The following is a 25,413-nucleotide window of genomic DNA, read 5'->3' on the forward strand; positions in this document are numbered from 1 at the left end:
AACTTGTATCACGAAACTCTTGATTAACCAATCTTGTAGTATTTGCCAATAGTACAGCATTACACTAAAAAGGAAATCATTCATTTTTAATCAATCTTAACGTATATTTGCACATAATGACCGATAAAAGCATAAAACCAAACCCCAGAAATCCACTTAACTGGGTGAACATGTATATTCCTGGTGTAGTTAATGCTCCAGGAGTTCCGAGTTCAAGAAATTTTTTACAATAGGTTCGAGTCCAACACCTATTGTTGTAATTATTTTTATCAACTTCAGTTAAAAAAAGGAACCAGGCAAGAATCACCTGATATTTTACATGAGCAACCGTTTTCTCACAGAAAACACTACCACTTTGATCCAGTTATTTTCTTCCGAATTTTCAGCAAAGTACCCATGCACCACAAAGAAAATATTGTGTTTCAACTTTTAAGCAAGGAAACTAGCTAAGTACCCATAAATAGAAGTTTAAGACAACTAACCAGAAGGAAATGTTTACTTAATAGCAAAGAATCTAAGCCACAAGGCATGTTCACTGCTGCAACATATATTTAAAAAGCTAACAGAAAATCTTCCACTTTCAATAAACTCTATTATAACTGATCCACTGAGCATCTGATAGCTTTTGACATTGTTGTGCATAATCCTTAGTTGGAAGACTTTAAATAGGAGGGGATCTTCTCCACATTGGTTACTCTTGGACTATGACATCTAGATAATATGCCTTTGATTTGTAACTTTCATTATATATGAACATAAGGAATATTCTTCTGTCAAAAAGTTTCAGTGCACTCACCTATATTATGTTCAAAATAATACACTAAAAAGAAACAGTAGCACTGTATGCTTTTCTTTCCAATTGGCAAACCATAAACAGTGAGGACCTACATAATGGAGCAGGCAACAATAGTGTATTTAGCATGCATCTGTACATGGAAAATTTCCTGTATCCTACAAATAATTATACAATCAATGCCTACCATATGGTCAACCAGCAATGTAAAAAATTAACCAAGAACTTCAACAGCCTAGGATAGATGTAGAAAATAAAGGGCAATAGCATCCAAAATCTCATATTGTTATTCTAACCAATAATGGATAGCAATGATCTTTTTCGTAGCTGGGCCAGGAGTCTTTGCCATGCATGAATGCCTGATGATGCTTCCAAACTTCTGCATTATAATTCTCTGTTACACTGAAAGACAAGGCATTTTGTTTGATTGTCTCAAGAAACTTGTCCAATGAATTGCCTCTTTTAGGACTTAAAAAAATAGCTTCGGATGGCTCCTCTTTTTTCAACAAGAACCTGATGATTCGAGCAAGGCCATTGTGGAACTCCTTAAAGAAAGTGCTGTCAAAATGTCATAACAAAGTATATAATTTAAAAAAGATTTTTTATTTTTTTTATTTTTTATAAACATAGAAATTAAAAAGATACACTTAGCATGCACATAAGAAATTGTACAAGTCCTTTTCTGTCGACTAGTGAAGAAAACTTTTCCATTTAGACATATCTGGGTTAGTAAAAAATGTAAGCAACAAAAAATTCTTACCCAATCACCTCAGAAACTCAATTATAAAACTTAATGAGTACAATGGAAAGAGGCATCTGCCAGATAGATTTGAGGCTGAGTGCTGTGTACACTCAAAAAGGTTGGACCCATAAATGACTAACGCCCAGCATTAGAAACTCAAACCCTTGTCTTTGTCACTGGGCATCAGAAAGCACTGGGAAAGAATTTCAAACAAAAGGAAAAATCACCTGATTCACATCTGATGATTTTCCTCACTCTATAAAATGATGAAAGCGGTAAGACAATACATACATTGTAGCAACCTAAACACTTCAGAAAAATTAGACTTACCAGTCACTTGCAATAATGAAATCAAAAGCATTAGAGATATGTGATATTTCTTCTTGATCCCAATGCAATGTCTTAGAGCTCACTCTTGTTGCACCAAATGCTCCAGAATTGGCATCTATGTTACGCTGAATATCTGGATGTCAAGGAACTCTCAATCTGAATCCGAAAAAAAGTCAAGAAGGAAAAAAAGGAGAAAGAGGAAGGGGGAGTTACTTGTTGCTATAAATGATATAAAACGTGCATGCTGGCAATTGGAGAAAAGGAAAAAAATTAAAAAGTGAAAAAAGAGAGAGAAGGAGGAAATGATGGTACCAAACAGTAGCTTGATAACAGAAAGTGTGCAAATAAAGACTATTAGAAAACTGGATATATTATAATAACGGGAACAACAACAAAAAATTAGAGGACAGAATGAGCAGGGAGTGGTCCAGATTCAGAAAGCCCAATGCCATCCATAAACCCAACTCTCGAGCAGGCCATCAACTTAAATTCAGGGTCACTACTGAAAATTAGGTTAAAGCAACTTAAAGCTTACACAGTTATCCATCCAGAAAATCAACTTATCAGAAAAAATGTAATCCGTCGTTCACGATTCTCCTCCACTAATCTCCTCAAGCAGATTCAAGCAATCCACAAAACCATACATAGGTCTTTCTCTTGCTCCTTCACCCAAACTCCGCACTTTGTTTAGGACAAGAACTCTCCCATGTGTCCCACCATGTTTTTCTACTCCTCAATGTCCTATCCGTTGTCTTGGCAATTTGCATTATTAGCATTATTTGATTGGTAAGTTACAAACACGTCCGGCGAGTCTTGATTTCTTGAATTCACCCACTGCCTTATTCTTGCAAGAGGAAGAGGTGTCATTTGAGCTATAACTCATTGGCGGCAATTTGCATTATTAAGTTCAAGAACAGTATCTCAAAACAATGTCTAGAGACTTTGACAAGAATTTCACATATCAACCCACTCATACCATCACAAGATATAATAGACTTACAAAAACATAACTGCTCACTTGACTAAATCAAAAGGGAACTATCAACTAACCTATGGGTGAGGATACACCTGTCACAAAAAATAGATAAATAAAATGAAAAAAAGGATACAATCAACAACTTGAGGATTTCCATCTGATATTACAACCTCTACTGCCTCCGTTATTGCAGCAGTTACTAAACCAGCTAAGCCATAACCTGATCCAAGCTCAATAACTCTTTTAGATCTGGAAAAATTAGGAAAATGCAGAGAAATCTTATAAAAATAATAAATAAATAAAAACAGAAAATGTTCCAGAGAAATGCCAGCAACTGATACAAAACATGCATGACTGACATCTGCAAGGTCATAAAAAAAAAAAAAAAAAAAAAGACATATGCCAATGTAATATTTGAGACAGATACGTACCATTACTTGAAAAAACTGACAGACCAAAATAATAACATTTTTACTAACCTGAACATGTCTGCATGTGACAAGCAAAAATAAGCAAGGACTTCTTCTGAAGGCCAATGACCTGTACAAGAATTTATTAACTATTAAGTACAATTTTAAGAGAGAGTGACAAATACAATGACCAAGTATATCAGCAGTTATATAACCAAAACCTGTGCTAGCAAATAAAGCACCAAAACTTGTAACTTTAAACATAGCTGAATGGCTGTGAAGAAAGAAAAGCAGGAAGATTTTAAAGGTAAAAATTCATACATCATTATAGTTTAGTTTACAATGTTATTCCCTGAAAATTCCTTCAGGAACAAAACATTTGAGACAAAACCTGATTGATTTTATTCATTTGCTCTCTTTTAACCTCAAATAGAAGTAAAGCTAATATCACACCTCAACACATGATCGAACAAAAAGCATGTCCAGAATTTAAGAGCAAGAAGGCATTGTTGAATACTTTTTTCTTTTTAGTGGTTAGTTACACACAATCTGGTTTTGAACCCACAACTTCACCCTCCACCCTTTCTTATGGAATGAGGAAGTGTGATGCAAAACAGGATTGCAAAATAAGAAGAAAATGTAAAAGGGAAAACCTAGGCCTCACCACCTAAGAGTGCTTGGAATCACCACCAAGCTGATAAGAAAATTTCTCATTGAAATTTTTTTATTCAAAAGCACTATCTCAAACTATTCCTGGAGCCTTTATTTTTTAATAGGTTTCAAGGATAACATCAAGCCATATAAAATTCTCAACTACAATAAAGCCCAACTTCAAAATTCAGAAACTTAAATTCCAAATATAGATTAGGTATCCCAAATAAATAAAAAAATCTGCGACCGTAAAATCTAAAATAGTTTTGATTGTGCCCCTTGCATCAGTTTCCCCTAATTTGGGAAAACTTGACCTCAAGTTTTAAAGTGCTTAAGGTTAAGAACTTTTAAGTTTGACACTTGCACTCTTTTAGCAAGTTCGGCAGCTTTAAGAAGAAATAAGCCTTCTACTCCACCATATCATTAAAGCCATCTGGAATGATAAAATAAATTGTTGCAATCAGTATTGCAAATGTCACAGCCTCGTCAAGATCCTCCGGAAGTCATATCAGGCCCTTTCATTTCCCATATCATGGAGGTTTGATAAGTAGCAGATATATCAAACTCATTCTTCACAACATGTGCACTCTTATTGGCTCTCTTTAACTTTCTCCTCCTCAAGCAGTGATTCTTCAACAGGTTGTATCAAATCTAAATCTGTTGGCACTTGTATTACTCTTTTAGCAGTCGGTTTTGATGAATATTGATATTTCATCACCAAGATCTCATTACCAACACTATTTTCTCTCGTGCATGAAGTTGTGGTTTCATTGCTAATGCAACTGATCATCCAGGAAGAAGCCATTAACTTGATCTACACACATAAGTCATGGACAACTTTCAATATAACTTCAATTCATACTAGAGTAGGCTTAGGACTAGAAACTGCATGAACACTCATCTTGTCTTTTTCAACTTGTTACCTCTTTTTCAAATTGTGCCATGTAATCAGTAGTAGGTCTATTCCCCTGTCTCAGACTATTTGTTTGTATTATAAAGCCACCCTAATAGGGTTGGGTCACAGCTTTTAGTGGCGACATACGATGTTGGGCGGGTAGCTGGATATGGGTCTATCACGGGCTATGTACATAGTTTGGGGCATGGGTTGAGGGGTTTAGGCTGTGGGTTCTCAGTTGAACTTGGATGGGTTTTGACTCAATGATGGTGATGCGGGTTCAGTGGTGGCTTTGATGGTTTGGGCAGTGACAGAGGGATTGGAGTATGCTTCCGTACCAAGTTGATGTAGAACGGGGTTGCAAAAATAAGAGGAAAAGCAAAATGGGAAAACCCTACTCTTCACCAACTAAGGGTGCTTGTAATCACCACCAAGATAAAGAGAAAATTTATCATCAAAATTTTTTTATATAAAAGATTAATTGTCTCAACTTTTTTGTTAAGCCTCCTTTTAATAGGCTTCAAGGATTACATCAAGCCAAAATTTCAGCCCATAAAATCCTAAACTACAATAAAGGCCAAATTTAAATTTTAAAATTCAAAATTAAAGCCTAAATTCAATTTCCAAAATTCAAATATGGATTTGGTATCCCAAATAAGTAAAATAACTGAGATAATAAATTTTGAAATAGTTTTCTTGAGCTTCTTCAATCAAAGTACCATAACCAAAGTTCATTGGTAGGCTATATAATTTGACCCTAGATTGAATGGAATTGCAAAAAGGGTTAATTTAACCATACCAAACTATACCTAATTAACTGTGAAAATGTTTTCTAACTGTTGAGTTGGGAAACTGACTACAAAACATGAACTTGGGTTTAACATTCTATGATATGTTGCTTCAAATATGAGATAAGGACTAAAGAGGAGTTTTGTCCATTTATTCAAAAAATAATAATAATAAAATAAAGTCTACCAACATAACTGTTAACTGTAACTTGAAAAAGGATTAAGCCAAGAAAAGTGAAACTATAATAGAGAGCCTTTAGTTTTATGAGCATCATTAACTCAGTGCTTCCTTGAAGTTCCTTTCTGCAAACATAGAATATAAAACTTTGTGCAGCTAATGCCTTGGAAAATAGTATATGCATTGAAACTCCAAAACCAATTTGCAACAAGTCATAACAGAAAAAAGGGTTACTTTATCAAGCAACAAACAAAACCATTAACTTGAAACAGATATAAAACAATGACTAACTGCTCTTCATGGTTGTGCACACCAACCGACCTTAAGGATTTACTTTCTCAAATAATCACACAGCCATTTTGAAATTAAAGGTTCTCCAGAGAAATTTAATGAATGAGACTATGAGGGAAGCATACACCGAATGATCACATGTGAAGAAGGGAGGTCATGATCGGAGAAATTAAAATATCTTGCGTCAAAATTGAATACATGTTTCTACAGCCAAAGCTCCCCCTCCATACAAATGAAACCACCCTCCCTGACATCTTTTCAGCATGGTCTAAAGAAAACAACAGGACAACTATTTAACTATCAAAGGTAATCTTATCCTAGATTCACCAAATAATCTCTCAATTTAGCAATTCCAAAACATGCGAGAATCCATACTTCCCTACAATAAACCAGAGCTATTTCTCTCACCAGTCACCCCTTTCTAGCAACTATAGAAGAATATTGAAAACAGATAACAATGTCAAACTAACCAATTTAACAATAAGAACCAAAGCTTTTAAAGACACCCTTCTTTAACACAATGCCTAGTGCAAGAACAAGTTCGTGTACAACGAAAGAAACTTACAGACAAGCCCAGTGTTGTCAACATTGTATCTATTGCAGATCTCAAAATCACTGAGGTCAGCACCTTCCTCCACTCTTTGGCTGTATAAAGTCCAAACATTAGTAGCATTTCACACCCAAAACATGCAAATTTTACATTCCACAAAAAGCACATTGTAATTATACCTTAAACTAGAGCTTCATTAATCCAAAATGTTAGCCGTGCACCAATACATATTATTAATTACATACACCGATCACTTATTTCCATTATTTATTAAAAAAAAAAAAAAACAACAACAGAAACAAACCCATTTGATAGGGCAATTTTTTGTTAAAAGAATTGCACTTTGCTTCACTATGCACCAAGTAAGCTAAATGTGTGTGTATAAAACAAAATAATGGTTGGGATTATTAGCACGGACAATTCTAATCAATCTCAAAATAACTTTTACACTAGGAAGCACGGACACAGACACAGACACAGACACGAGTATGACATACAAGCAATTTCGGAAAAATTATAACACGATACCACAAGTGGGTGTGACACTTACCTAAATGAAGTGTCCGCCCTTCCTAGCTTTTATACATAATCACAAATTAAAATTACAAAACATAATATAATATAATATAAAAATAAATAAATTAAAAAAAGCCTAAAGAGCACAGCTGCACAGAGTTTGGAAACCAAAAACATAAATAGAGGGAAAAAAAAATGTGGAAATTTTGGTAAGCAGAAACAGCAAGAGAAACTCACGTGAGAAAAAGTGTGGGAGCTCCTTCAATGGGCAACGTGTAGCACAAGCGAGCCTCTCTAGGTCTAGGGTGATCATCGGAGACATTCGTTTCTTCAACGGAAACGGCGTCGTTTTGTTCCACTAATTGACAGGGAATCAAGTTGAAGCCGCGCGTGGTCTTCCTGGAAATGCTCTTAATGCTCGTTTCAGATTGGTCTTCTTCTGCAAGCGAAACCAATAATCACAAGGAAGATTAGGATTTGTAAGTTGTAGTTACTAACTAATATAACGAGAAAATTAATTAACTTAATAATTAAAAAAATAGAATATCAAAGAAGAGAGAGAGAGAGAGAGAGAGAGACCAGGAATATGAGGAGGGGGCCGACGAAGAAGGGCTTGGCGAAGGATTTGCCATCTGAGGGACGAGGCCTTGCCAGTGGTTCTACGAGTCTCCATGGTAGAAAGCTCAACTCAAGCTTTTTCCTATTCGCTTTATTATTATGTTCGTGTAATTTTTTTTTTTTTTTTTTTATAGGAATGTTCATGTAATATATATATAGAGTTGGGTTCAAATTACACTTTGTGTAACTTTAAATAATGTTATACTATTTAATAACTTGTTATTGAATTAATATTTTAAAAATTCAACTGTTGAATTACATGCTCTATATGTTCTTAATATGCATGCCAATTTTCATATCAATCGGATTCTATTTACCATTTGATCCATAAACTCATATTTTATGCATTATTTTAAACTATAAAAATTTGAATTTTAAGAATTGATTGATGATATGGATATTAATTTTTGATCACCTTGAAATTTTGCAAGCATAAAGAATATATAAAGATAATGCAATCTAATTGTGATTTGTCAATATTCGCATCTAATTAAAAAATATTAGAGTTATACCAGATGTAACTTGAACCCTATATATATATAGACACATAGAGTCTTTTTTCCTATCTTTGGGAATGAAGATTAAGATTATGTTCGAAATAGCAATTTTATTATTGAAAATAAAAGATTTTGTAATGAAATGAAATAATTATTTTTATTCATAAATTTGGTTATTACAATTGAAAATATTGAAAATAATTATGTATATAAAAAGTTTGCAATTTTTTAAAATATATTAATTTTTATAAGTTGCTGATAGAATTTATTATAGAATAGCTCATTCAACGATTTTAGAAATGAATGGCTATTCTCAATTTGAGAAATAGCTATTTCCAAGGGATGATTATTCATAACTTGTAAACAGCTTATTTCGCCATTTATATTTAACCTCGTCTAAAGCTAAAATGATAATTTTCATATCCTAAGGGTAAAATCATAATTTAAACTACTAAATTTCTAATTACTTCACATAAAACAAATTTTGAAGTCATAGTGATATGTTTTGGATTCCAATAATCGAACTATTGGATAAAAACTTACAATCAAATCAAATTTCAACGGATAAGATGCATTTGCACGATTAAGTCTAATCACATGTGGTTATGAACAATTAATTGATGGGTGACATGAGGAATTAATTTAAATTAATGACATATCATAATTATACTAGATTAAATTCAAAATTATTAAGAGGGCACATATTAGATAGCTAAGGTTATAAAATATTAAGGCTAAATTTCAAATTGCACCTAACTTGCTCTATAATTCAATTAATTTATCAAGCATCACTTTCGTTCAATTCAATTCTTCCGTCTAAATTTCATTAGATTGGTTGCCGTTGGTTTTCCATTAAAAAAAATAAAAACTAATCATTTTCAATCTTGTTGGGTCACATGTGCACGTTGTTATTTTATGTTTGAATGCATGATTAAGGTAGTCTATTAGGGTTATCCTTGATAGAACTAGGCTATAGAATATGGTGAGTGGAGGTTGGCCTATCCATTTGGTTGGGCAGGCTTGAGAGCCTGACTTCTTTTTAAGTGTATCCTCTAACTTTGGACTAATGTCTCATATCTAAATTTTGAGTAATGCTACAATAATAAACTATTTTATAATATCTTTATAAATTGTCGATATGACCAATTTTTTATTAGTTTTCATTTAGACTCACCATTAACATCACTTTTTTTATTTACTAATAACCACTTACTAATAAACACTCACCACATAAGCAGTTTGTAAAAATTTTATAAAAAAATTTGTATTTCTAGCAATACTCGATTTTTGTATTAGTTTGCTTTTTGGATCTAAACCAGGGGGCAACTCCTAATCTTTCTCCACCTAGTCCATGTCTAAGATGGGAAGCAAGATCAAGGTCCCAATCACTAGCTATAAAAAAAACACAATCATATAAGAGAATTTTCATATTAATTAACAATAAAGTATTTCCAATATCATTGATTCATTATTATACAGTTGCTTTACAGATATACGACGATGAAGAATCGAAAAGAGAACGAATACAATATCTTCTCTTCTTTTCTTTTTTTCTCCAATCAACATACAATTAATCCAAATGCTTTGCTTAGAGAACCGGACAGCCATTTATTACAACTCCTTGCTCTATTGGAAAAGAAGCCAATGGACATCCATCTGAGTCACTACCCCACCAACTGAGGCTAACATTTTCCATCCCCAAAAACAAGTATAGTAGTACTCCCATGAAGACTAATCCAGCATCAAGTGCCCCAGAGAGCACATAATTGTAACGACTCCACAAGTTGCGATAGTACCTGTAAGCAATAAAGCCTGAGGCAAAACCAATAAGAATCCAACTAGTGTAGTTGACAGCGGTGGCTGGGGGCATTTTAATTATTGCTGATGGTACTGACGAAGATGGGACTGACGAAGATAAGTATAGACGAAGCTGCCTTCGCGGACGAACACGACCAGTATCCGCGTCATCAAAAAGAATTAATGCCATTCAATACTGCCAATAAAGCTCCAACCGTTACAAGACCAGCTGGACGAACCGATGGGAATGCATTAAAGTCCATAACTCCACCAGAGACGTTATCAGGGAGTCATTAACACTCCAACGGCTATAATCCCCAAGGGTATATAAAACCCTCACAACACCAATACAAGGTACGAAAAAGGACAGCATCACAACCTGAATCATTTTTATTGACATTTCGATTATTATCTTCTTTGATACTGACTTTATCATCGGAGGCGTTGTGGCAGGCACCACACCGGTGACCACTTGAGTAAGTTCTTGCTCCCGCAGGGTCGTTAGAGTACTTCCAGGAGCCATCTGGACGAATCCCAGCAAACCGACGAGATACTGCTTCATCAGTTTGGCGCCGTCTGTGGGAACGACTTTCTCATACAACAAGAACTTGGTTCCTACCAGCTCCAGATGGAATCTAACCAGGACTCAGCGGCCTTGGCGCAGCAAGTCCGAAATCTCGCAGCCACCGTCGAAGAACTTACCAGACAGAATCAAGAGATGAGACAGAGGTTACAGCAAGAAGAGAACCGGTCAAGAGCTGTCCAAGAGGACGAAGGGGATAGTCATGGAAGAAGTGACCGACGGAGAACGGTAACCCCAGAGGAGCAGCATTCTGACATCCTCCAAGAGATGAGGAAGGAGATGGATGAATTAAGAAACGCCATTAAAGAAAAGACCGATCGAAGCCTGGATAAAATGATCAGAGCGACGGACTCCCCTTTTACCATGGCAGTCCTAGAACGACCAGTACCAGCGAAATTTCGGCTACCTCAGCTTGAGCCTTTTAACGGGCTCAAAGATCCCCAAGATCACCTTAACACCTTCAAGACGACCTTAGGCCTTCAACAGCCCCCTGATGAGATCATGTGTCGTTCATTCCCCACTACGCTGAAGGGAGCTGGACGAGAGTGGTTCATGAGATTGCCCACTTCGTCCATCGACAACTTTGAGCAGTTAAGTAATGCTTTCCTACGCCATTTTGTCGGGGGACAACGCCCCAAGAGACCAGCGGATCACCTACTTACTATTAAGCAAGGAGAAAGGGAGACCTTGCGGTCGTACGTGAAACGCTTCACTCGAGAGACCCTAGAGGTGGACGACGCGGACGATAAGGTCCAGCTGACAACATTTAAAGCGGGGCTTAAGTCCAAGGAGTTCGTCGTCTCGTTGGCAAAAAATCCGCCCCGGACAATGGCGGAGATGCTATTGAGAGCTCAAAAGTACATGAATGCTGAGGACGCACTGGCGGCCATCGTAGACGAGGAAAAGCCAAAGAGGGATGGAAGGAAGGAAGACGAACGCAGGGAACAAAAGAGGGAGCGCCCAAGCTGCCGAGGAGGTGACATTGACAGACGAAAAGATGAGAAAGCTCCACGACCGGTAAAATTCACACCCTTAATTATGCCTGTTGACAAAATTTTGACACAGATCCAGGACCAACACCACCTAAAATGGCCGAGGCCCTTACACTCGTCACCAAGTGTGCGGGACAAAAGCAAATACTGCCGATTCCACAAGGATCACGACCATTACACAGAAGATTGCCGAGATCTAAAAGGGCAGATAGAAGAATTGATACGGAAAGGAAAACTTCAGAAGTACGTAAAGAAGGCGGACTCCAGCAGATTCAGGGAGGGCGACACGAGCCAACAAGAGCCCTCGTCCAAGAACGAGAGTCGCCAATCTCAACCACAAGAGGTAATCGGGGAGATAAGCACAATAGCAGGAGGACCTATCATGGGAGGATCATACAAGTCCCTCAAGAAAGCATGCCAGAGACAAGTAAACAGTGTCCATATGGAACCCCTATTGAAACAAAGACGGACGAACCAAGATATATTCTTCAGCGAAGAGGACACAAGGGGAGTCAGGCAGCCCCATAACGACCCTCTGGTGATAGCACTCACAATTGAAGTGTTCAACACTAAAAGGATCCTCGTCGACAACGGTAGCTCTGCAGACATCATGTACCTATCGGCCTTCCAACAGTTGAAACTAGGTCCTAGTAGATTGCGCTTGTTTGAGTCTCCCCTCGTCAGCTTTAGCGATGACAGGGTATAGCCCAAGGGCATTGTGACACTAAAAGTCACAATAGGCGCCTACCCGAAGCAGCAGACCCGTCATCTGGACTTCCTGGTTATGGACTGCCCCTCTTCATACAATGTGATTATTGGGAGACCCACGCTCAACCGGTGGAAGGCAGCAACGTCCACCTACTGCCTAAAGATAAAATTTCCAACCGAAGACGGAGTCGGTGAGGTAAAAGGAGACCAAGTTTTGGCAAGAGAATGCTACCAGGCCGTGTTGGCTGCAGGAGAAAACCACACATGGACAATCGAGAGAGAAAAAGAAGACAACATGAAAGTCCTGGAAACGGTGGAACTCGTTGAGGGGGAAAACTCAAAGGTGACGAGGATAGGTACAACCATAAGCCCCGAAATGAGGAATGAACTCGTCCGTTTCCTCAAAGGAAATTTGGACGTATTTGCATGGAGTCACGAGATATGCCGGGTATACCATGCCAGGTAATCCAGCACGAGTTGAAGACAGATCCCGAGAAAAAACCCGTCCAGCAGAAACGACGGGTCTTTGCCCCTGAACGAAACCAAGCAATCAAGGAAGAAGTTAACAGATTGTTGCAGGCAGACTTCATCCGAGAAGTTTACTATCCCAAATGGCTGGCCAACGTCGTGCTAGTGAAGAAAGCAAATGGAAAGTGGAGAATGTGTGTAGACTTCACGGACCTGAACAAGGCCTGCCCGAAAGATAGTTTTCCCCTGCCAAGGATAGATCAGTTGGTAGACTCTACGGCTGGACATAAATTACTAACATTCATGGATGCATTTTCAGGTTACAACCAGATAAAGATGGCTGAGGAAGATCAGGAAAAAACTGCTTTCATCACAAGCCAAGGACTCTACTGCTATAAAGTAATGCCCTTCGGACTAAAGAACGCAGGAGCAACGTACCAAAGACTGGTAAACAAGATGTTCAGCAAGCAAATTGGGAGGAATATGGAAGTATATGTGGACGATATGCTCGTCAAGAGCAAAGAAGAGTTGACTCACCTGGACGACCTGGGAGAGACATTTAACACCCTCCGAAGGTACCAGATGAAGCTCAATCCTAGTAAGTATGTGTTTGGAGTAGCTTCAGGAAAGTTCTTAGGGTTCGTGGTATCCCAGAGAGGAATAGAAGCAAACCCAGATAAGGTGCAAGCAATACTCAACCTGGCATCACCCAAGACCGTCAAGGATGTCCAAAAGCTCACAGGAAGGATAGCTGCACTCAATAAGTTCGTCTCTAAAGCGACGGATAAATGTCTCCCATTTTTCAAAACATTGAAGCAAGCCTTCGCCTGGACTGACGAATGTGAGGCAGCTTTTCAAGAGCTGAAGCGTTACCTCGGTAGCCCACCTATCTTGAGTCCCTCAAAAGCAGGGGAAAGCCTTTCTCTATACCTGGCGGCATCAGCCACGGCCGTCAGTGCGGCCTTAATTCGAGAGGAAGATAAGAAACAGCTCTCAGTTTACTATGTCAGCCAAGCCTTCTAAGGAGCAGAGGCCCGGTATCCCAGGATTGAAAAGATTGTTTTCGCCCTAATAGTGGCTTCACGAAAGCTACGACCATACTTCGAAGCACACCCTATCCTTGTAATGACGGATCAACCCATCAGGAAATCCATGAACAAGCTTGAAGCAGCTGGGAGAATGGTCCAATGGGCAATCGAACTCAGCCAGTTCGACATCGAATACCATCCCAGAACGGCCATCAAGGCGCAAGCTCTGGCAGATTTCATAGCGGAGTTCACCCTTCCAGATGATGACGACGACAAAAATGAGGTGGAACGTTGGATGATTCAGACTGACGGATCGTCAACCCAAAAGAGGGGAGGAGTAAGGGTCATTATAAACACCCCCGATGGAGAAAAACTCCAATATGGAGTCCAATTAAAATTCCCAGCAACCAACAACGAGGCTGAGTACAAAGGCATACTGACCGGACTGAGACTTGGCAAAGCCCTCGGGATTAAGAAGCTGCTTATTCAAAGCGACTCGAAACTGGCAATAGGGCAGATCAGGGAAGAGTATGAGGCGAAGGAAGAGAGGATGCAGAAATACCTCAAGCTGATTAAACATCTAGCTCGTGGGTTCGACAAGTTGGATTTCGTCCGGATCCCAAGAAATCAGAATGCAGCGGCGGACGAGGTCGCAAAAATGGCCTCGTCCGAAGAAGAACCATCGAACAATGAGATTCTCATGGAGATTCAGAAATACCCTAGCATCGAGGAAGTCCCGGTATTCCCCATCCAGAACATAGGTGGTTGGATGGCACCGATCGTCTCATATCTTCAAGACGGGCATCTCCCTCATGACTCAATGGAGGCTAGGAAGATTAAAGCAAGGGCGGCCAGATTCACAATTTTGAATGATACCTTATACAAAAGAGGGTTCTCCTTGCCTTATTTGAAGTGTATCGACGAGGAAGAAGCTAAGTACGTCCTCCACGAAATCCACGAAGGGATTTGCGGAGACCACGCCGGGCCCAGATCCTTGGTAAGCAAAGTATTAGAGCAGGATATTTCTGGCGAACTATGCAGGCAGACGCTATGGAGCTCATCAAGAGGTGCGATAAGTGCCAGAGGTTCGGGAACGTCCAGAGGCTGCCAGCAGAAAATATGACAACAATTACCTCCCCCTGGCCATTTGCACAATGGGGGATCGATATCGTCGGCCCATTACCCCTAGGAAAAGGACAGGTACAATTCTTGCTCGTCGCTATCGACTACTTCACTAAATGGGTTGAAGCAGAAGCGATAGCAACGATCACAGAGGCGAGAACCCGTAGCTTCGTGTGGAGAAATATAATTTGCAAGTTCGGGATTCCGCAAGCGATCATTTCAGATAATGGCTGACAGTTCGACAGCCAGGGATTTAGAGACTTTTGCTCGGGGCTAGGTATCAAGAATAAGTTCTCGTCACCTGGGCACCCACAGTCTAACGGGCAGACAGAAGTAACTAATTGAACGCTGCTCAGGATCATCAAAGCACGGCTAGACGAAGCTAAGGGCGCGAGGCCAGAAGAATTTCACAATGTCTTGTGGGCCTACAGGACAACAACAAGAACCCCCACGGGAGAGACGCCTTTCAGGCTCACTTATGGCACTGAAGCAGTAATCCCAGTCGAGGTGGGTATGGCCAGCACCAGGCGAGAAGTATTCCGCGAGGAGAACAACGACGACCAGCTTCGAATCAATCTGGATTGCTTAGACGAGGTAAGGGACAAAGCCTCGAACATGACGATGAAGTACCAGCAGAAGATGACTGAATACTATAACAAAAGGGTCAGGCTCAGAAGACTAGAAATTGGCGACCTCGTCTTACGTAAGGTGATGACTGCAACTAGAAACTCCGCCCACGGGAAACTCGGTCCCACCTGGGAAGGACCTTACAAAGTCGTGCACTACTCCCGACAAGGTAGCTATCACTTGGAGACCCTAGACGGACAGAAACTCCCACGACCTTGGAACATAGAACACTTGAAGAAATACCACCCACAGATGTAAATCGAGAATGTACCAATTCGTCAAAATTAATGAAATAATGGTTCAAATAATGTGTTCGTACAGGTACCAAGTCCCGGAGACCCAGAAAACAAAAATAAAAAGAAAATGCCTAAGTAATAAGATTCCGTATCGACGGATGTACATTACTGACGAAGGCAAAATAAAAAAAAAATGCCTAAGTAATAAAATTCCGCATCGACGGATGTACATTACTGACGAAGGCAAAATAAAAAAAAAATGCCTAAGTAATAAGATTCCGCATCGACGGATGTACATTACTGACGAAGACAAAATAAAAAAAAAATCCTAAGTAATAAGATTCCGCATCAACGGATGTACATTACTGACGAAGGCAAAATCAAAAAAAAAAATGCCTAAGTAATAAGATTCCGCATCGACGGATGTACATTACTGACGAAGGCAAAATCAAAAAAAAAATGCCTAAGTAATAAGATTCCGCATCGACGGATGTACATTATTGACGAAGGCAAAATCAAAGAAAATGCCTAAGTAATAAGATTCCGCATCGACGGATGTACATTAATGACGAAGGCAAAAAAAAAAAAAAAATGCCTAAGTAATAAGATTCTGCATCGACGGATGTACATTACTGACGAAGGCGCATTGACGGATGTATATTACTGACGAGGGCAAAATCGAAAAAAATGCCTAAGTAATAAGATTCCGCATCGACGGATGTACATTACTGACGAAGGCAAAAATAAAAAATAAAATGCGCCTAAGTACAGAGGAAAGCTTAAGCAATGACGTTCCCACCGGATGAACATACATTGAAGATGAATGCAAAAAAAAAAAATTGACATACAGGAGAACATGTCCAAGTAGATACGATATTATAAAAGCCTAAAACCAAAGGCCATTGTTCAAAAAAAAAAAACCCATAAACACTGGGCTAAAAATACACATGAAAATTTCTAGTTGTCCAGGAAATTGAACTTGAAAAACATGTCAGGCACCTCAAAAAAAAAAAAAAAAAAAAAAAAAGAGAAAGAAACTTCTTAATAACAGGTTCAAACATCCGGATCGGCATCGTCTTCAGCTGGGGCATCGAGGGCAGGGGCATCGGTGACGCGATCATCAGGAACGTCCCCAGGAGCTTCGGCGGCGGCGACTTGGGCGGCCTCGTCAGCGGAGATCTCCTTGTCGACCTCCTCCATATCCAGCGCCTCCAAATCTACCCCGGAAGGATGCTTGATGCAATACCTCCTCAAGAGCTCGAACCCCTTAAAGTACCAGCTGAAGAGCACGGAGTTGTACTCTTCGGTCTGCTGGAAGCCCTCGATGGCCCTAGAGGCGACGACCTTAATTTTTTCCTTCGCGGCTGCGAGCTGCTTGTCCTTTTCCAGAACCAGCTGCTGCTCAACCTTAAGATCGTCACCCAGCTTTTTGACCTCGTCCTTGTATTGGTGAACGTCCTCCATTGCAGCTATCAGGTCCCTCTTCAACTTCGAGTTCTCCATCTCCAGGACTTTGATCCAAGAAAGCGAAGACTCGACCTTGGCTTCCTGAGCTTGATACTCCGCTGAAAAATGGACGGCTTCCCCCAACACCTAAAAAAAAAAAAAAAAAAGGGCATGCGAAGGAATAAATAAGAAAGGGGGGGCATATATGTAGATGCGTCATGAGAAACAAACAGGCTACCTGGACGAGTTTATGGATGTGACGACCCATCAACTCAGTTGGAGTCGAACCTGAGAGCACCTTCAGGTCCTCAGCATTCACGACCCCATGAGCCCGATCCGTCGCCAACTTCTCGTCATCCCAAATAGTGGACGAGCCGGCGGCCTCCTTTCCTCTATCCGATGTACGAGGCCTCTTGGAAGCAGGTGTCGGGATTTCTTCTACCGAGGTGGCCGGAGAAGCCGTCCTCGTCGTCTCGGCACCCGAAACCACGAGTGTGGTCGAGGCCGTCGGAGTAACGAAAGAGACTTTGCCTTTCACACGAACCACCTTCTTCCCGAGGTTCGACAAGGGTTCGTCTTTCTTAGACCTCATTTTCTCATACATACCCTTGTTGAATTTCGTCGTCATCTCTGCGAAAGGGAAAGATTTTATAAGAGAAACAGCAAATCAAACAAGTACAGCCTCAAGGTCGAGACCGACGAACTCAGAAGCTTACTTTTCTTTCCCTCGATATCAAGGCTCTGCAAGACGTAGGGAGACGGATCGGGGCCGAGGTTGTAGAAAGCGAGTGTCCTCGGGTCTACCAAGTCGTCCCAGTTTTCAATAGACTGAGAATACGTGATGGCCGCCTCGACGCACTCCTTGTACCTACTTTTCAACTTCGGTCTTCGTTTAGCTGCACAAGAACGAAGGAAATTAGTAACAATAACCTCGAAAAAAAAATATGTAGAAAAAAAAAAAAAAAGCGAGAAAAGAGACTGACGCACCTAAGGTCGGGGTTCCCCACCGACGAAGCAACCTGGGGATCTCACCCCAGTCCTGGCTAGAGGGAGTCTCAAAATCGTCCCCAGACACAAACACAAATCTGGACTTCCAGTACCTGAAGGACGAAGGTAAGCCCTTGACGATCCTGGTTCTTCTCTCCCAAGGTACTAGCTCGTAATACCCGTACTCTTTGGACTCTTTTAGACGGTATAGATAGACGAGCTCGTTTACCTTAATCATATCCCCGTTAGCGGCCAACCATATTTCCATACAGTTGACCACTATTCTCCACGAATTGGGCATAAGCAGCCCAGAGGCAATCCCCAGATATGCCAGGAGCTCCATCACAAACGGGTGGACAGGAAGCCTAAGTCCGCAAGTGAAAGCGGCTTCATAGAGACACACTTCACCGGGGAAAAACTGGCAAGCCCTATCGTCGTCAGTGGGGCGACGAACACGGACCCGCTCTGGAAACTGAAACCTATCCCTAAACCGACTGACGGCGTCAGAATCTAACCCGCACGGCTCCACGAGGGCATGAAAGGCCCTAACCTCTCTAAAAGTCGAGACGGCTGTATCTCCCTCCATAGGGTCGTCACTAGACGACAACCCAGTATCGAGGTCACTAGACCTAACCTCAGACATCAACTGCAACTCCTTCACCAAGCCTTCGAACCAATCAACTGACTCTCGGAGCAATGGAAACAAGTCACCTAAAACAACACCTAAGCTGCTACCTTCAAAAACAAAACCCCTCAAATTGGGAAAAGCGCCTAAAGACCCCCCTAAGCGAGCAAAGAGAAAAGAAATTGAAGGACAAGCTTTCCTAACCTCTAAATTACTGACCATGAACTCCCAGTATAAAAAGAGAAATGCTAAAATTCCCACAAAAAAGAGGGGAGAAACAAACAAAAACACGGAAAGAACCAAGAAACAAAAAAAAAAAAAAAACCAAAAATCAGATACTGGCGAAGAAGGAAAAAAGAAGAAGGGAGAGGAAGAAAAAGCTTACCTCGAAGAAGCGAGAAGCCCAACAGCCAAGCAAACAACCAAACTCGAAAAGAAGCAAAGAAATATACGAAGAGGGTGCTTAGAGAAGAAGAACTGAAGTTTGAAAGAAAATGAAAAGTAAAGTACAAAGAAAGGGGTTTAAAAACCAAATAGAGGTGAAAACCGAAAATCGGCGGGAAACCCAAGGGTCAGTCCCTTTCCAACCACATCACGCCACGTGGCCACAATCCACGTAACGCCGCCATAACGCATTCAATGCGGCACGAAATCCCAAAGGGCAACAAAAAAAAAAAAAAAAAAAACTGTTCGGCTTCCACGATCGTCACTGACGACCATGAAGCCTGGGGGCATCTGATGGTACTGACGAAGATGGGACTGACGAAGATAAGTATAGACGAAGCTGCCTTCACGGACGAACACGACCAGTATCCGCGTCATCAAAAAGAATTAATGCCATTCAATACTGCCAATAAAGCTCCAACCATTACAAGACCAGCTGGACGAACCGATAGGAATGCATTAAAGTCCATAACTCCACCAGAGACGTTATCAGGGAGTCATTAACACTCCAACGGCTATAATCCCCAAGGGTATATAAAACCCTCACAACACCAATACAAGGTACGAAAAAGGACAGCATCACAACTTGAATCATTTTTATTGACATTTCGATTATTATCTTCTTTGGTACTGACTTTATCATCGGAGGCGTTGTGGCAGGCACCACACCGGTGACCACTTGAGTAAGTTCTTGCTCTCGCAGGGTCGTCAGAGTACTTCCAAGAGCCATCTGGACGAATCCCAGCAAACCGACGAGATACTGCTTCATCAATTGCCCCTAAGACCACAGGAATAGTGATAAGCCTAATCCATCGCCTATCTAGTGAGGCTTTGTGTGCCAACCAAACTAGGACAGGAGCTAGCGCACCAACTAAGAAAAACCAGTTGATGCCAGAGTAGTGGCCAAGATCTCCAAAAATTCTTTGAGGCCCAATTAGACCCCAGATGACAGAAGCATCATAGAATACATGATCAGAAGGGCAAGTCCATGGGCTACCTGCTGCAAGTAATGCCCTATCGCATATGTTTGGAATGTTGTCCATTAGCCACCAAGCTGTTCCCAAATGCGCAAATGCTGCTATTATTGTACCTAAGACCTGAAAAAAATCATTGTTATGATAATCAAGGGTCGAGAATAAATAAATTGATGATTGTCATTTTACTGATCAGAAAGTGACAAATGCACATTTCCATTCGTAGTTGTGAAAAAGAATGAATAGGATACTAACCTGTGCCATGAACATTGCTCTAGGAGGAATCTTCATGTAATGACCAAGCTTGAAGTCTTGCAGAAAGGCGATCCCCTGTTTCAAACTTATATACCCATACACTTTAAAGCATATGTTGGCAACAGGATATCCTGGATACAAATACCCGATAATATACTCTGCGATTACATTCAAGCTCGGCGTCTGCTCATGAGTGAAAGATTTACTTCTGTTAAAGTTAGAAGACTAATAACGGCATGCAGTAGATGTAGTGCTCATGTAGATGTAGCGGTCATGCACAGGCAATAAAACAATGCTTGTTGAATTTAAAATTTACATGTAGGATGAAAAGATAGACACCATTGTAACTTTTCCATGAACTCCAGCAAGAATTGGTAATAGCGAGTGAAATGAAAAATAAAAACACCCCAAATCTCCACTCAAATATGAATCTGGTTGTGGCAGAATACCATTAAATGTATAGAGCAAGACTTAGGTATAGTATTTAGATGCTGTTCTTAAGATTCTCTTTTTAAGACTTTGCCATGTGGATTTTTTCTCATAAGAAGGAAGTATAGTTTTTAGTTAAGTAGCCACATAGCTGAATCTTAAGAAGAGAACTTAAGGAACAGTACCTAAGATACTATACTTAAGTTTCGTCCAAATATATATGTAGAATTTGTAAAATAGTGCAAAGACATACCTGATTTGTTGTGGCAGTGATGACTCCTACAGGAAGAGTGAAAAATAAGGCAAGACTGCATGCAAGCAAGATGCCCCACCATGGCAATTGGAGTTGATCATTGTAGAACTGGAAGGCACATATGGTAGCCACAATGTTGACCAAAAGTAGGCACATGAACCACCATTGAGGAACTTGCTTATATTTTCTCATGAGCTTTGAGTGCACATCCATCTTCTTCACTTGGAGGGCAGACTTGCTTAGTTGCCATATTTCACTACAACCTTGAAAGTATGAGGGTCTTATTGATATAATACAAAGTACAAGGCCATAAGCTAGTTCACCCCTGCCTGGATATATATATTTGTAGGTGTTGACTTAATCTTTTTCAATTTGAAGAGGGCTACTCCATATGGCACATACATGTACAAACACACAAAAGCATGTGCTAGCAAAACAATATCTATTTTATGTTGTTTTGTCCCATATGAAAAATCGCCGATTGAATTCATCAAATAGAAGATACAATTACAGGGATAGTCTAAGTTACGCACATCTAACAACAATCAGGAAACGATTCATTGCAAATTTCAAACAAACAGGTTCCTCAATGGTGGTTCATGTGCCTACAAACGATTCATTAAAAAAAAAAGATAGCTAAAGTAATGAGACTTTGCCTAGACGAATGTGCATTGCTGATTGAGCCAAAAGATAAGATCCAACCCTGACAGATACAAGTTGCTAACGGGTCAAAAAGGTTAACGGGTCTTGAAGCACACGCAAGTACAACATATGTAAGTAAATACGATGTTATAAAAGCCCAAAAACCAAGGGCAATTACCTTTGTTTTTACATCTAAAAGCCCATAAACACTAGGCTAAAGATATTCTTATCAAAAAGCAAATTAAAAATGTTCTGGAATTTGAGCATAAAACATGTTAGGCATCCCAAAAAAAAAAAAAAAAGGAAATGTTGAACAAGTAACAAGTTCAAACGTCCGGGATAGCATCGTCATCAACAGGGGCACCAAGGGCATGAGCTTCGACGACTGGGACATCAACAGCAAGAATGTCTCCGGGAACGTCAGCAGTCGTTGCTTGAGCAACCTCGTCAGCAGAGATCTCCTTAGCCACTTCCTCCATGTCCAGGGTCTCCAAATCTATTCTAAAAGGGTGCTTAATGCAGTATCTCCTCAAAAGCTCGAACCCCTTGAAATACCAGCTGAAAAGCACGGAGTTGTACTCCTCAGTCTGCTGGAAACCCTAAATAGCCCTGGAGGCAACGACCTTGATCTTCTCCTTAGCGGCTGCAAGCTGCTCGTCCTTCTCCAAAACTAGTTGCTGCTCGACTTTAAGCTCGTCGCTCAATTTCTTGACCTCCTCCCTAGCATGATGAACATCCTCCATCGAAGCTATCAAATCCTTCTTCAGCTTTGAGTTCTCCATCTCCAGGACCTTAATCCGAGAGAGCGAGGACTCAACCTTAGCCCCCTGAGCAAGGTACTCCGAGGAAAGATGAATGGTCTCCCCCAACACCTAAAAAAAGAAGAAGGAAACACATGAAGAAATTTAACCTTAGTACACCTATATATAATAAAAAAGATAACCTAGCATGAGCGGGTTACTTAGACGAGCTTATGGAGATAGCGACCCATCAGCTCATTTGGAGGCAAACCCAAGAACACCTTCAGGTCCTCCACGGTCACGACCCCATGAGTCCTGTCCGTCGCCAACCTCTCGTCATCCCAAATAGTGGATGAATAAGCAGCATCCTTCCCCCTATTAGACGTGCGAGGCCTTTTTGAAGCAGGGGTCGGGATCTCTTCAACCGAGGTGGCAGGAGAAGCCGTCCTCGTCATCTCGGCGCCAGAAATCACTAGAGTAGCCGAAGCAGTCGGAGCGACGGAGGAAACCTTCCCCTTGACACGGACCACCTTTTTTCCAATATTGGACAGTGGTTCGTCCTTCTTAGACCGCATCTTCTCGTACATACCTTTGTTAAATTTTGTCGTCATTTCTACAAAGAAGGAAACACTTATAAAAGAGCAAAGGAACCGAATACAGATATAGGGACCAAGACTGACGAACTCAATGCTTACTCTTCTTTCCTTCAATGTCAAGGCTCCACAGAACGTAGGCGGACGGATCGGGGCCAAGATTGTAAAAAGCAAGTGTCCGAGGATCTACTAGATTGTCCAAGTTCTCGATGGTCTGGGAGTACTCAATGGCCTTTTCAACACGTTCCTTATACCTGCTTTTGAGCTTAGGCCTTCTTTTAACTGCACAGGAATCAAAGAGGTTAATGACGATAACAACGGATTCAACAAAAGTATAAAAGACAAGAAAGGATATTGACGCACCTAAAGTCGAGGTTCCCCACCGACGAAGCAATATGGGGATATCACCCCAATCCTAGCTAGAGGGGGTCTCAAAATCGTCCCCGGACACAAAGACAAATCTGGACTTCCAGTACTTGAAGGACGAAGGTAAACCCTTGACGATCCTGGTTCTTCTCTCCCAAGGTACTAACTCATAATACCCATACTATTTGGACTCTTTCAAACAATACAAATAGACAAGCTCATTCAACTTGATCATCTCCCCGTTAACGGCCAACCATATTTCTATACAATTAACCACTATTCTCCATGAATTGGGCATAAGTTGCCCATGAGCGATACCCAGATAAGCTAAAAGCTCCATCACAAACGGATGGACTGGAAGCCTAAGTCCACAAGTGAAAGAAGCCTCATAGAAGCATACTTCACCTAGAAAAAACTGACAAGCCATCTCCTCGTTAGTAGGCCGACAAACACACACCCATTCCGAAAATTGAAACCTATCCTTAAACCTACCCATGGCATCAGCGTCCTACCCACACGCCTCCACGAGGGCGTGAAAAGCCCTAACCTCTCTAAGGGTCGACGCAGTCGTATCCCCCTCCATGGGGTCGCCGCTAAACAACAACACAGTCTCGAGATCACTATACCTAACCTCAGACATTGACCTTTGCTTTCTCACCAAACCCTCAAACCAGTCAACTGATTGACGAAGCAACGAAAATAATTCACCCAAGACAACGCCTAAGCTGTTACCCTCGAAAATGAAATTCTCAAGGTTTGGAAACACCTAAGGACCCCCCTAAGCGAGCAAAAAGAAAGGAAATCGAAGGGCAAGCTACTATAACTTCAAAATTACTGACCATGGACACCCAAGAAAGATACAGGAAAATAGGAAAGTGCTAAGGTTCCCCAAAAAACCAAGAAACAGAGGCCAAAAAGAAAAGAAAAAGAAATCAAATGTTTGCGAAAAGAAAAGGAACGAATAAGAAGAAGGAAAAGAAGAAGAACATACCTCAGAGAAGAAAAGCGAGAAGCCCAACACCAAGCACACACCGGCTCAAAGGAAAGTGACAGAGAAAAACTACGTGAAAAAACGCTCAGAGAAATAACTGAAAACTTGGAGAAAATGAAAAGTAAAGTAGGAGAACAGAAGTTTAAAAATCCAAAAAAGAAAAACCGAAAGTCGGCAGGAAACCCAAGGGTTATACAATGAGGACATAAGCCCTCTCCAACCGTATCATGCCATTTGGCCACGACTAGCATAACGCCCCCACTACGCATTCAATGCGGTGCAAAATCCCAAAGGTCGCCCATAAAAATAAAATAAAATAAAAACCCTTTCATCTTCCACGGTTGTCAAGACATGTCTTGACAACCATGGAACCCGGGGGCAGCTGATGGGACTGACGAAGTAAAACACGGACGAGATCGCCTCCACAGACGAACCTGACCGATTATCCGCATCACTAATGAGGATGTTAAGATCATTCAATGCTGCCAATAATGTCCCGGACGGTTACAAGACCAGCTGGACGAACTGTTGGAAACGTATAGAGTCTCATTACTCAGCTGGAGACTTATCAAGAAATACATTAACACCACAATGGCTAGAATCCAGAGGGATATATAAAGCCCTCATAACACCAATGTAAGGTACATACATAGTCACAAGATATACTGAGCTATTTTTTGTTTTTATTGTTATAAATCTTCTTCCACACTAACTTTGGCGTCGAAGGCGTTGTGGCAGGCACCACACCGGTGACCATTTGAGTGAGCTCTTGCTTCCGTCGTGACGCCGGAGTGTGACCGGCCCTATCTGGACGAACTCATAATGACTGATGAACTTTTGCTTCATCAGTTTACATTTTCTTTCAGGCCGCT

General features: G+C 40.7%; 2 protein-coding genes across 2 annotated transcripts; both read right to left on the reverse strand.

The window, feature by feature from the left end:
* Positions 1-824: 824 nt before the first annotated feature.
* Positions 825-7,832, reverse strand: LOC142626504 (calmodulin-lysine N-methyltransferase). The gene is made up of 7 exons (XM_075800343.1): positions 7,700-7,832; positions 7,358-7,559; positions 6,620-6,699; positions 3,321-3,381; positions 2,975-3,090; positions 1,866-1,998; positions 825-1,351 (listed from the first exon to the last, which is right to left on the reverse strand). Exons 1-7 carry the CDS (start codon positions 7,791-7,793, stop codon positions 1,072-1,074), a joined length of 966 nt encoding a protein of 321 aa, XP_075656458.1. The 5' UTR covers positions 7,794-7,832; the 3' UTR covers positions 825-1,071.
* Positions 7,833-9,683: 1,851 nt separating this feature from the next.
* On the reverse strand, positions 9,684-21,480 carry LOC142624378 (oligopeptide transporter 7-like). Its single transcript, XM_075797941.1, has 4 exons — positions 21,210-21,480; positions 20,528-20,710; positions 20,053-20,395; positions 9,684-10,116 (listed from the first exon to the last, which is right to left on the reverse strand). Exons 1-4 carry the CDS (start codon positions 21,420-21,422, stop codon positions 9,824-9,826), a joined length of 1,032 nt encoding a protein of 343 aa, XP_075654056.1. The 5' UTR covers positions 21,423-21,480; the 3' UTR covers positions 9,684-9,823.
* Between the last annotated feature and the right edge of the window lie 3,933 nt (positions 21,481-25,413).

This window comes from Castanea sativa, chromosome 2 (assembly GCF_040712315.1).
Source record: "Castanea sativa cultivar Marrone di Chiusa Pesio chromosome 2, ASM4071231v1".
Classification (NCBI taxonomy): Eukaryota; Viridiplantae; Streptophyta; class Magnoliopsida; order Fagales; family Fagaceae; genus Castanea; species Castanea sativa.

What these genes read in the sequence shown, in the direction of transcription:
- LOC142626504 (XM_075800343.1), bottom strand. Translation starts at nt 7,793, where the DNA reads ATGGAGACTCGTAGAACCACTGGCAAGGCCTCGTCCCTCAGATGGCAA. An exon ending in GCCCCCTCCTCATATTCCTG is followed by an intron (nt 7,560 to 7,699) that starts GTCTCTCTCTCT and finishes TTTCGCTTGCAG; the next exon opens with AAGAAGACCAATCTGAAACG. An exon ending in TTCATTATTGCAAGTGACTG is followed by an intron (nt 1,352 to 1,865) that starts GTAAGTCTAATT and finishes ACATTTTGACAG; the next exon opens with CACTTTCTTTAAGGAGTTCC.
- LOC142624378 (XM_075797941.1), bottom strand. Translation starts at nt 21,422, where the DNA reads ATGGATGTGCACTCAAAGCTCATGAGAAAATATAAGCAAGTTCCTCAA. An exon ending in TCACTGCCACAACAAATCAG is followed by an intron (nt 20,711 to 21,209) that starts GTATGTCTTTGC and finishes ACTCATGAGCAG; the next exon opens with ACGCCGAGCTTGAATGTAAT. An exon ending in AATTGATGAAGCAGTATCTC is followed by an intron (nt 10,117 to 20,052) that starts GTCGGTTTGCTG and finishes CAGTACCATCAG; the next exon opens with CAATAATTAAAATGCCCCCA.